We start from the raw sequence: 13,552 nt of genomic DNA, 5'->3' as shown, positions 1-13,552 counted from the left end.
AATAATATTTTGCTACTTTTCATATTTATTTAACTCTCCTACTTTACCACAGGCACAGAAAAGCTCGTTCATTGAGAGACCTTAAGAATAAGGTTGTTGTTGGTTTTACCTTTTTATATTAACTGACGATTTGTTAAGAATAATTTTTTTTTAATAAGAGGGCCTGACATAGACACTTTTTCCAAGTTGACTCTACTCTTGAAAAATGCTGAGCTGGAACAGCACCAAGACTGAAGACCTGTCTTGCCAGAAAATCTGATGTACCCTCCAAGTACACATAATCCTTGAAACTCTAGCACTAAAGATGAAGCCCCAGAGCCGTGTGAGGTTGAGACTAGGATAATGAAAGGGACATGCAAGAGGCCAGAGCACGGTGAGACTATGGATGCCTCTTTTCTTGAGCTCCTGAAAGCCGTGTTCTCGTACCCCATGAAGGCCCATCAAAGTCTTACTCTGTTGTTTTCAGGCAGCTTTTATTAACTGAATTGACTGTTATTCTCTGTGAGCAGACTCCTCTATTATGCTATGGTGAATGATACAAGAGAAGGAAGTAATTTCTATCAGACACTGAATAGCTTCTGTCTAATTTGCTATAACTCCTCCTTAGCACGATGACTGGCACATGTACACATTCAGTAGGTGGTTATGAATGAATGCTTTGTTCAGGTGCCCTGAACAAGTAATTTAATTAGGGAGAAAAAACCCATATAACCACACATTACATAAACATACATGTACATATACATGCAAAACATACAAATAATACTGGCATTTTCTAAAAGGGTCAGCAGAGAAAGGGAGATGTAAACACAAAGTCTTTAGTAGATAAATCTTGAGACTTTTGAATAAGGCAAGGGACATGAGTTACATTTAAAAAGGACATGTTTGTGGTTTCAAGGGGAAAGGGAGACAATAATGAAGATGCAGTATTTTATCTTCTAGTGGTCATGTTTACATAACTTTTCGCTCTGTCACATTTAACAGGGCTATAAAATTTTCTTGTCAGGAATCTATGCTTAAATATGTGTACTAAATCTTCATTAGTTTCGTACCACATTTCAAAAATTTTCTAGAACCATCTTTTTTTCTAATGATCTGGGTAGTACTGCTGTTCACTTGCCTAAGTGCCAAATTAGGCCATTCTCCCTTTTCTAGTAAGTTTGAGTAACCATGAAAATTTCAACTTGGTATATTTTAATACTATATATTTCTTTACAACATATAAAATAATATTACCCTTCAATATATTTAAACACACCCTAAAAGTAAAAAATCAACCATATTCTCTCTTTTTTATATATATGACTGAGACGAATGTGTCATTTCAAGTAGTTAGACATACAAGTAGAAAAAATGGAATACATAACTTTTTAGTGTCAGTAAAGCATTACTAGAATAAAAAAGAAGACTCCACAGCAAAAATTCACATTTGGGTTGCATTTGCAGAGGGAGAGTATTTTACTTAAATCAAATTAAACAAGAAATTCAAATAAAAGAAAAAATATGTATCTAAGTATTTAAATAAGGACTTAATTAAGTAGATAAAGGCATTAAAAGCAGATAAAAATGTAAATGTTCTGGCTTTCTTCAAGTTTCCCTACAAGAACACTTCATAGGAAGCATGGCATGAATTAACAGCAAAATGTGACTTCTGGCTCCCAATTTCTTTACTTTAGATCTCCTGGATAAATATATTATTAATTCTATTACAAGAAAGAAAAAAATTAAAAATTATTGCTATTGCCAAGCTATGAATGACCCATAATTTCAAAGAATCTAGAATGATAAAGTAAATGGTAAACATACAGATCATTTCACAGCCTGTCATGAATGATGCAAAAAATCATATAGCAATTTGGGACTTTACACTTTTAGAAATGATATTTACTCTGTTCCATATATTTGTTCATGCATCAGGAAAAAAAACAACTTCAAGGTTGGAAGTAAAAATCAGATTATTTTTCACAAAAATATGATTGTTGAGTCTCTTGCAATAAAGCAGCAGTGACCTCCATTGTACTTGTGCTTTCCTGCAGCAATTGCAAAAACATGACAGAACTGACAAAGACATTTAAAATAAGCATGGAACACACCTGCCAATCTGCAGAGAAACTGACAGGTGACTGTGGTCTCGAAGTAGCTCTTGACTATAACTATAGCTCTGGGGAGTCCAACAAATACATCTGTACATGTTCCCTATATATGGCTGTTAAAAGAAACTTGATCTACACATCATCACATACAATATACACATTGGACATGTGTCTTAGTCTGGTTGGGCTACCATACAAAATACCACAGCCTGGGTGGCTTATATAACAGAAATTTATTTTATCGTAGTTCTGGGGGAGGGAAGTCCAAGATCAGGGTTCCTGCATGGACACAGTCTGGTGAGAAGTCTCTTGTTGGCTTAGAAATGGCTGTATTCTCACAATGTACTTACATGGTGAAAGGAGGTAAAGCTCTCTGAGTTCTCTTCTTAGAAGGGCACTAATTCATTATGAGGGTCCCACCCTTATGACCTCATCTAACTTTAATCACTTCTCTAAATATCTTCACATGAGTGTTAGGACTTCAATATATGCATTTAGAGAGGAGGATACAAACATTCAGTACATTACAGCATGTGTGTATATGTGTCTTCTAGTATACTTATTTTATTATACTAAATTGATAATATCCATTGTGGTAAATATGCAATTTATTTCAATTCTGAAGAGTTCTGAAGAGTATCTTTTTTTTCCACCCCTCACCCAAGGGTAAGTTTTACTGATTTTAGAGAGAGGGAAAGAGGAAAAGGGGGGAGAGAGAGAGAGAGAGAGAGAGAGAGAGAGAGAGAGAGAGAGACCAATGTGAAACTTTGATCGACACCTCTCTGCATGTGCCGGGGGTGCAACCCGAAACCCTGGTATGTGCTCTGACTGCTATTGAAACTGCAACCTTTCAGTGTGTGGGATGACGGATGATGATCCAACCAACTGAGCCACACTGGCCAGGGATGAAGAAGTATCTTGTTAAGGAGAATTTACCATTAAGTGTTATCTCAATTGTTAAACATCAAGTACTATCCCAGTTGAACAAAGATAAAAATTGGATTCACACTAGATGGTAGATTCTAAATCTAATAAGAGAAATAAGTGTATATATTTGGGAAGCTACCAAAACATTATGTATAATAACCAGAGGATGACCATGGAGCATTTGGCATTTAAAGTACAGTGAATAAAAAAATAATGAAAATAGCTCTACTAGCATACAAAAATGATTATTTCTTGAACATTATAGTAGTTCAGTAACTATTTTCATCCTGTCTATATTTCTTGGGTTTTATTATCTTGTCTTTTATACTGTATTTATTCTATTTCTTACAAGTTTCTTAGGCCCTACAACAATTTTTATTTATCTTCTCTCCAAAACCCAGAACTCTTTAGTGTATAGACTGTTTTCAATAAAATTTAGTAACTAATGAGTTTGTTTTCTCCCTAAATGCTCTTGAAACTGGGGGTTAGTACAGGAACTTAGTAGATACTTGCAAAGTTTCCACACCACCCATACAGAGAAAGCTGGAACTATAGCAGAGGAAAAGTTTGTAACTAATTATGCCTTTAGATTAAAAAAGACAGTTCTCAGGAAAATAAAAGTAAACACCTGAGCCCATCACTCCGCACTTGGGAGTGCAGAAATGTTGGTATTCCCTTTGCTGGATGGGGAAACATGAACATGCAAAACCAAGGAACTGGGGACCTTTCCTCTATCCTTTTCTCTCTCCTCAGATCCTCTCCTTCTTCCTTCAAAAAAGGTGTTACTATGCATGTGAGCCAGACAACAAGCATACACAGGTAAATGAGATATAGATCCTGTTCTCAAGGACCTGACATTCTGGTGAGCAAGATAATCAGGTCATTAGACTGTGGTGGACCAACTACAATAATGGAGGTCATCTGGGGGTACTTTGAAAATACGGAGAGTGGACATTTAATTCAGACATGAAGAGTCACAGATTTCCTGCGAAGGAGGTGATAGCTAAGTTGAGTCCCGAACAACAAATAATTGAAGGTGCAGTGGCAGGGTTGGAGGTGAACATTAGTGGGTAGCCAGGCAGAGAAGCCTATTAGGCTTTAGATATAAAGGTCCAGATCTTTGAAAATTTGTTTTTGTTTGCACAGTCTTTGACCTATAAGTGGTTCAAAACAGCACCTCTCTAAAGCACTGCTGCTGAAGTGCCATGTTAACATCATTGTTCTCCAGACATGCATCCTTGACATACAGCCCATCATAAATTATCAGTGATGGCCATTGTCCCTCGCATGGCTCTTCATAACTCTGCTTGGTCACTGTCTCGAATCACTTCCTTACTCTTCACATATAAACACTGAGAGAGATTATGTCAGTTGTGGAGCATAAGGCAGACAGCCACTAAACAAATGCTCTGACGCACATCTCTTAATTAATTGTGTACACTGTACTATAGAACAGGCACCTATTCTGTTTTGGAATCTGACAGAATTCCATTTCATTCTTGCTATGTTTCTGATGTAACATTATCATACTCCACTGTAAAAACAAGAGGAAACCATTACTTTACATATATCTATGTAATGAGAGAGAGAAGTATATATATTTTTATATATAAATGCATACACAAACTTTGAATAATTATAAAGGCAGTGTTTATTAAAATACATTTAATTTTCAAAATTGAGCTACCAGCTGTTACAGTGTGTATACGTTTTTTGAGACACTCTGCATATATATCATAAATTATCAGTGATTTCCATCTATACATTAAATCCACATAAAGAAAATAGCACCATGAATAATGCTGCAATGAACTTAGGGATGCACATGTCTTTGTGAATAAATGTTTTTGAGTTTTTCGGTAGATACCCAGAGAGGGGTTTCTGGGTCACAGGGTAACCCTATTCTTAATTTTTTGAGGCGCTGCCATACTGTTTTCCACAGTGGTTGTACCAGTGTCCATTCCCACCAGCAGTGAGTGAGGGTTCCTCTTTCTCCACAATCTCTCCAACACTTGTTATTACCAGTCTTGATAACAGCCATTCTAACCGGTGGGAGGTGGTATCTCATTGTAGTTTTGATTTGCATTTCCCTAACAGCTGGTGAAGTTGAACATCTTTTCATATATTTGTTGGCCATTTGTAGATCTTCTTGGGAGAGGTGTTTGCACAGGTCCTCTGCACATTTTTTAGTTGGTTTGTTTGGTATTGAGCCATATGAGTTCTTCATATATTTTGTATATTAACCCCTTGTCAGAGCTGTTATTTGCAAATATCTCCCATTTGGCTGGATGCCTTTTGTTTTGTTGGCAGTTTCTTTTGCTGTGCAGAAGATTTTTATTTTTATATAGTCCATTTATTTATTTTTGCCTTCACTTACTTCCCTTGCCTTTGAGGTCAAATTCATAAAATGTTCTCTACGAGTAAGGTCTATAAGTTTAGTACCTATGGTTTTTTCTATGTAATTTATTGTTTCATATCTTATACATAGGTCTTTGATACATATTGAATTAATTTTTGTATATAGGGACAAACTGTAGTCTAGATTCATTCTTTTGCATGTGGCTTTCCCATTTTCCCAGCATCATTTAATAATGATGCTTTCTTTTCTCCATGTGTTTTTTGGCTCCTTTGTCAAAAATTATTTGCTCCACAAACATGGTGACAAAGACATACAGAAAACCAAAGTGTCGTTCAATAGAGGATTAGATAAAGAAGATATGGCACGTATATAATATGGACTACTACTCAGCCATAAGAAAAGACAAAATACTGCCATTTGTTACAACATGAATGGACCTTGAGAATATTATACTAAGCAAAGTACATCAGTCAGAAAAAGCTAAGAAAAAGCTATGATTTCACTCATATGTGGGATATAAAACTGAAATTCATAGACACAGACAACAATAAGGTGGTTGCTAGAGGGAAGGCGGTGGGAGAGGAAAAGAAAAAGGGGACCAAATATATGGTGACAGGAGATGATTTGACTTTGAGAGGTGGTCACATAATGCAATATATAGATAATGTATCATAGAAATGTACACTTGAAACCTATATGACCCTATTAACCTATGTCACCCCAATAAATTTAATAAAATTTTAAAAAATAGCAAAATTTGAATTTCTCAACTTTTAGCTATGTTCACAAAGTACACTGTTTTCATTCTACTGATAACTATGAGTTAAAATAATTCTTATATTTACTAATATCCTTGTTTGAAAATAAAGTGATTAAAGTAGTGTTCACCTCGGTTTTCAAAGAACAAGTGGATTACTGAAAGTGTATTTAATAGAATATATAAAAGTATATTTAGTAGAATATACTTTTAAAATTGGCTAATAATGGGTCTGCTTTAGCTCAAGCCGTTACTTCGTCATGGCAGACACGAAAATTGGCTAATAAGAAATTATAACTGTTTTAAAAATATCTTCTGCTTCATAGATATTGTTTGTAGAGAGGTCCACATTATGCATTCAAACAAGAGGGTATGGGGGGATAAATGGTGATGGGGAAAAAAAATCCTTTCCTCTTTCTCCTTTTGATTCCAGTGAAAATTGTCTACCATGCTTCCAGAAAAGAACACAAAAGGTTTCTGATTGAGCTTTGTTCACAATGAATGAGGTGGGAAGTGACATGGACCAGAAGAGCTAATGACACAGAAGAGTTTCAAAGTTAGAAGATTCTAATTCAAATCTCAGTTCTTCCTTTACTAACTCTCTTTCCTCCTCTAGACAATAGTGATAATAATCATGGTCTACCCAAATATTCTAAAGTCTGGGTCCTTTGAAGGATATAACCCATCACAAATATATAATAATCTAGTATCATTATTATTAGTGATGTAAATGGTTTTCTAGGAAAATGTTAACAAAGACTTTTATGAAATTACCATAGGAAATCGGTTGGGAGAAGTTTAGCAGTAGAATGGAAAAACCTCTAGAGAAAAGATTAGAGTAATTAAAACTGCAGCTTAGTGAAAAAAAATCATAGGAAATTCCTATGATTCTAGAAATTCATTTTGTTACAAGATGATAGAGGGTCCCCTGTGATGACTTAATTTTTAACATACTATCAAAAGGGCTCTCTGTCTAATATTACTTAATATAGTTCTTTGCTATATTCTTCACCTTAACCAAAAAGTATTTTCATTGGAAAATTACAAGTTTATTTTATTCCAAGAAAGGAAAGAAAGAAAGAACTTCTATTACTAGAATTATTCCTTGGATATTCTCAAATGTATCATAAGGTTAATTACTATGTATAATACAGAAACAAACAAAAGACAAGTTAGTACATGAGTAAGCCCTACACATATTAGAAGCCATTATAACACTATTTTTATCTTTTAAAAAAAACCTTTATGAACATATTCTTTCCACTTTTTTGTTTTACAATCCTTAAGAACTTAGAGGTATATGTAAGGCACTTTGATAACTGAAAAAAGTGACTTAGAGAATAGTGTTAATTTGATCACAATTGTAAAAAGACAACTGTGATTGTGTTCCTTTTAGGTATGTACATAACATACTTCTGGAAGGGAGTAAGTTTGTTTGCAGGAGTAGGGAATGGTGAACGTCATATTTTGCTCTTTAAGAAAATGTTTTTAATCTTTATTGTTGAAAGTATTACAGATGCCCCCTTAAACTTCCATTGACTGCCTCCACCCTGCTCCCACCCCCTCCCCAAGCCTTCACAGCACAATTGTCTGTGTCCATGGGTTATGTATATATGTATTTGCTCTTTGGATGTTAATGTTTTATTTGAATCTTAGAAATAAGTACCTATGTATTACTTGTATTAAAAAAAAATACAGAGGTGAACTACAGTAGGAGCCACTTGTGCCTACCCACATCATCAATGCTATCTCCTGACAGCAACTGGACTTGTGCAATAGTTACAAACGCTGTCTTCCAAAGATGCATTAATCAAAATACTAACACCAGCTAAATGTTTTAAGAAGTAAATAACTGAATTTAGTAATGTTTGGAATATGCTACCTGTGTTTCAATGGAGTCTACAGCAGTCATGGTTGAGTTCAAGCTCCCTGAAATGGCACAATCTTTGGGGTCACTTCTGATGGAGTAATGTGACCAGGGCAGGTGTGATCTATCTTACCGAGCTGTTCCACGGCACTACAAATGATGCTCACCTTTTAATGCCTTGTTAAAAGTACTGTCTGACTTGTCCCTGAAAAGCCCAAAGAAGAAAAAAACATTCAACTGTTTACTCGGAAGTCGAGGCCAGTTCTCCTTAAAAAGTTGGCTGATCCCCTAACTTCTAATTACCTTACCAATGCAAAGCCACAACAGAAGGCCTGTCAGCAGATTTTATTTACAGCCCCTGAGAAATCATCCTCTTGCTGTTTTCATTTCATACAAAAGCTAAGTTTGCAAAAGGAAACATTTGGCAGTACCACAGATGCTCGAGGTCTGGTGGTGTTGATAATGTAATTCTTTTTCTTGATTACAGCAGCTTCTGTAATGCTGTATCCTTTATGTCGACCATCATGCCCAACTGACTGTATTTATTGACAAACCAGACATGACTCATGCAATCACCTCAACTGGTTTTAATCTTTTCTCTTACTATACATGTGTAATCTGATTATGGACTGATTTTATGCTGAATTCTATTGTTGGCAGAAGCACAGAAGAATGCTGTACTTCTCTAACCTGCAAAATGTCTTTTATTCAGATTGAAGGACAGCTGACCTGAATGCAGAACATTGGTAATAACAGGTAATTCTCTAATATTTATCATACATTTTATTTTTAATATATTTTTATTAATTTCAGAGAGGAAGGGAGAGGGAAAGAGAGAGAGAAACATCAATGATGAGAGAGAATCATTGATTGGTTGCCTCTTGCATGCCCCACATTGGGGGTTGAGTCCACAACCAGGGCAAGTGCCCTGACCAGGAATCAAACTGTGACCTCCTGGTTCAAAGGTCCACGCTCAACCACTGAGCCATGCCAGCCGGGCTATCTTACATTTTAAATGGGATGTTAAGGTGTCATCCAGACAACGCATATGCAGATTTAAATGAATTTCTCTTTTTACTAATAGAGTCAGATTCTCATAATCCACAAAAGGCTCCAAATAAAAATTCTGTTTGTGTAAGAGTGCTTATCTAAAATATCTCCCAAATAAAAATATACCCAGGGAGATAAAGCATACACGTTTTTTTCTTTGTAGTAGAAGGGGAAAATCAATGTGGCTCATAGCTCTAAACTGTGTTCTTGAGCATGTGAACAGCATCCCAGAAATAATATGGATCCTCACACCACTGAAAAGTTTATCAAAATTGTTCAAAGCAACAAGTGAAAATTTGTCTGTGGAAATACTTGTAAAATAAATATGCTGGCTATTATCTGCATTAATTCCCATGGGTGACACATTTATCTTCTATAATACAGCTGAGCAGTATAACCAATATATGGTCTAAAATTACACACTTTAGAAACAGGCCATACCAATTGCCTATTCACAAAAGAAATAGAGGAGGACACATAATAAAAATGCATTTACTCACTGTGTTAAAATTTGGAAAGAGTCCAACAGCAGAACTACTGTCCACTGGAAAAGACATAAATGGTTTGATATCCAGTGAAGGCTGCATCATCAGAGTAGGTGTGCGCACAAGAGCAGGAAGGGTAGTAGTGTGGCATGTACTGCCTGCCAAGAACAAAACAAAAATAAATTCAATCTTTAGCTCACATCCATCTCCTTCTCCAACCTAGGGTACAAAAATAAGACTGCTGAGCTGCAACCTGCAAGCAAGAACGTTACTCTAGAAGTAAGAAAATGGCACAAGAGGAGGAAATACAGTTAAAATGGGTCTTCTTGCTCATTGTCTAAGACAGTGATGCCAAATGCTTCCCTATGGCCAGAGCCCAGGCTGCTCAGTCTCCCCTGAGATAAACAGGACACTGATCCTGCTGGCAGGTGGGGCAGGATGAGATCATCCTGTTGTCTAACCATTGTCTCTGATTAGCCAAAAATGTAGGAGAAGCGGGAGGAGCCTCTTGAAGCCAGATGCTCTTCACTATACAGTTATTGGGTGACTGGTGGGCATGTTTTATGCAAATCAGAGATAATTATAGGGTTTTTACAAGGGGAAGGAATCTTGGATTCTTAGAGTTACTGTCTGCTCCTATGAAAGTTATGATGCAAACAATTTGTTCTCTAAAAAAACAAACTGAAAATTGCCCTTTACTTTGTGGGAAATGGGTAGTGAGGGGTTTAAGGGGTTATTACAACCCGCGTCTGTCCCACAGAGAGGAGTTGGGACAGGAACTCAAATTTTTATCTTCAACTTTTGTTTCTAATGAACCTTGTATTATTTTAGCAACTATCCCTTTTAACAATGATATTAGCTGTGACCTTTTTAGATATATGGCCTAACCCATGTGTAGGAGATTTAAAGCACTCCTCTCCAGTAGCAAGCATTCTTCTTTACCTGGTGGCCTCCACATACTGCAGGTAAGCTACTGCTGGTGCAGGCGGTGCTCTGCCAGACAGGCTCTGGCACTGCATGCCTTTAAAAAATATGTAACAGTTTTTTTGAGATCTATTTCACATACCATACAATTCAGCCTCTTAAAGTGTATAATTCAATGGTTTATTTAGCATGTTCAGAGTTCTGCAACCATCACCACAATTTTAGAACATTTCATAATTCCTAAAAGAAACTCTATACCCATTAGCAGTCACTCCCCATTTCCTCCCAACACCCCCAGTTCCTGGCAGCCACTAATCTACTTTCTGCCTCTATAGATTTGTCTATTCTGGGCATTTGATGTAAATGACATCATACAGATTGAGGTCTTTTGTGACTGTCTTCTTTCACTTGGCATAATGTGTTCAAAGTTCTTCCATGTTGTCTTATATATCTGAATTTCATTCCTTTTTAAGGCTTGCTAATATTCCACTGTAGATGTACCACCTTTTGCTTATTCATTCATCAGTTGATGGGCATTTGGGTTGTTTCTACTTTTTAGCTATTCTTTTAATAAAACTGCTATGAACACTTGTTTCTAAGTTTTCATATGTACATGTTTTTAGTTCTTTAGGTGTTTACCTAAAAGTGGAATTGGGGATTGTTAGATCATATGGTAACCACGTATTTTAACCTTTTGAGAACTTCCAGACTATTTTCCAAAACAGCTGGACTATTCTACATTACCACCAGCCGTGTATACAGGGGTGGGGAACCTCTAGCCCACGGGCCATATAATGCCTGTGAAATCATTTGGTCTCGCCCTGCCAAGGCATCAGGGGTGAGTTAATTAAATGTTTGACCATATATAGCAGGTTATTTTTCAATTGATAATTTTATATGGCCCACTAATGATATTATAAATATCCAAATAGCCCTTGGCAGAAAAATGTTCCCCACCCCTGGAAGGATTCCAATTTCTCCTGTGTGCCTATATTGGACCCCAAATTATTATATGCATATAATCCCCTTCTTACTTCAAGAAGAAATGAACAGTATGGGAAAATGCTCCCAACTATTAAAATTTCCACCAATGTTCTTATACAGTGTTCCAGAATAATTAAAATTCCTATTTCAATGATATTTTTGGTAATGAATTTCCTTAATGAACTCTGCATCATATTTTGAATCATTCCAGAACATTATTGGCAATGGTGTTTAATAGACTGTCATACCTCATTTACATTGAACCTAAAAACAGAAAAAAAGAGAAAGGCACCTGAAACATTTATCTGTAATGACAAGTCTTCATTCAGGTTAACCCCAACCATTAGGAAAAAAAAGAGAATCAGCCAAAAGTATAGATCAAACAGTAATGGTTGTTTTCCTGATGCCAAAGTAAGTACTCTGATCTCAGCCTGGCACCCACGTAAGCCGACTGTATTTAATTATACTTATTCTTCTATGTAGATAACATTATATTCATTGCTAACTTTCAGAACTTGTAGCTACAAGACAATTATAATAATATGTCAAATGTTGCAAAGGCACTTATTAAAATATTTATTTTAAAAGCTTTGCTGTAAAATCTTAGCTAAGTTAAAAACAGATTTATTAGATCAACAGCCTTTTACAATTTACAATTATTATCATTGTTAAAGTCTAAAGTATAAACATTTTACAGAATTATTCTATTTAAAGCTGCCTCATGAACAAATGAATAATTATTTTGCCATGGTAGGTCTCCCCACCACAAAAGAAAATTCTAAGCTCATGATGGTGGCTGGATAACAACTATGTAATACAAGGCCCCCGAGGGCCTGGCAAGAGTACTAACAAACTAAAATCAAACAGAATGGAACATGGAACTTGACAAACAGATTGCTCCATCAACAAAGGTCAGAATGTACAATGATCCCCTTATCCAATCAAATTTCTATGCTAATAAACTCAAGGCTTGAGAGCTACTAAACTGCCACCCTTCATTAGCATAAAAAACTTAGCAGCTGTTTACCATTTCATTAGCATTTTAATGACAGACAATTTGCCATGTTAAACACAGATTGTTTTAAAGTACTTCTGAATAAATATAAACTATCTTTTCATCAATTCCCTCACCTTAACCTTGCTGTTTTTACTTTTAAAACCTGCTTTTAATATTGCCTCACCAAGGTTGATTGCTTCAAAGCAAGTTTTTGCAAATGGGAAATGAATGGGACAGAGTGCATTTTCTGCAGTTTTTCAATACTTTGTCACCTTATTCCAGATTTTGCTGCTGCAGCTATTTTTGGGAAACATTTTTCTTCACCTTGGGATACCCAAAAGTCATTGGGAAATACAAGCAGAAATTTGGCCAAAATGCATTGCACCCCACAAGAAAATGCTTAATTTCTGTAAAACTCAGACTCACTGAGGGGAAAAAAAAGTTGAAAATAAAATGAGCAGGTATTTCAACACAAAGGCTGGTGTAATGTACCCTTTGCATCGCTATTCTCATGAAACAGGACCAACCTTTGTTGTTTAAACTATTTGGCAATATGATATGAGATACCTTCTCTATGTAGCTCAGTTTGAATGCATAGGATATAATCATATATATATATATATATATATATATATATATATATATATATATCATACTGAATCAAGTAATAATAGGGCTCCACCTTATTTGATAATAAGGCTTTTTATACTAGTTGATGTATATATATTTATCAAACTCCCTGTATGAAAATTAAATACAACATACAGGCATGCATACATCAAACATCTAACATGGAAATGACACATGTCCTTATAGTCTCCCATAAGAATGTAATTAACCCTCTCTCATAAATTTTATTTTGATGGTGAAATCCAAGTTGTAGTCATCATAGCTAGGAAATCAATAATATCTGAAAGATAATTCATTGCTATGATCATAAAGAAAACTATTATTTCAGCCAACTGTCTCTGTAACATAAGAGGTGCCTTATTGTATCAACAGATTATGTCACAATCCATCACAATAAAACCTCATTTGAGGACAAGGTGACACTTGAAATTATTGACTTAGTCTTTGACCTTTAGAAATATAATTCTGAAGGCCTATTT

The 13,552-nt window shown here is 35.6% G+C and overlaps 1 protein-coding gene across 4 annotated transcripts in view; it reads right to left on the bottom strand.

Annotated features, from left to right (window-relative positions):
- The window catches only part of ZNF385B (zinc finger protein 385B), a 375,335-nt gene that overhangs the window by 70,361 nt on the left and 291,422 nt on the right, over positions 1-13,552 (bottom strand). For all 4 annotated transcript variants that reach the window (XM_059703940.1, XM_059703939.1, XM_059703941.1 and 1 more), the window contains one exon: positions 9,554-9,696. In XM_059703940.1, the coding sequence (XP_059559923.1) occupies positions 9,554-9,696 (143 nt within the window). The remainder of the gene's footprint in view (positions 1-9,553; positions 9,697-13,552) is intronic.

This window comes from Myotis daubentonii, chromosome 7, assembly GCF_963259705.1.
Source record: "Myotis daubentonii chromosome 7, mMyoDau2.1, whole genome shotgun sequence".
NCBI classification, from domain to species: Eukaryota; Metazoa; Chordata; class Mammalia; order Chiroptera; family Vespertilionidae; genus Myotis; species Myotis daubentonii.
The sequence above is the reverse complement of the archived record's forward strand: the minus strand, read 5'-3'. Positions and strand labels throughout refer to the sequence as shown.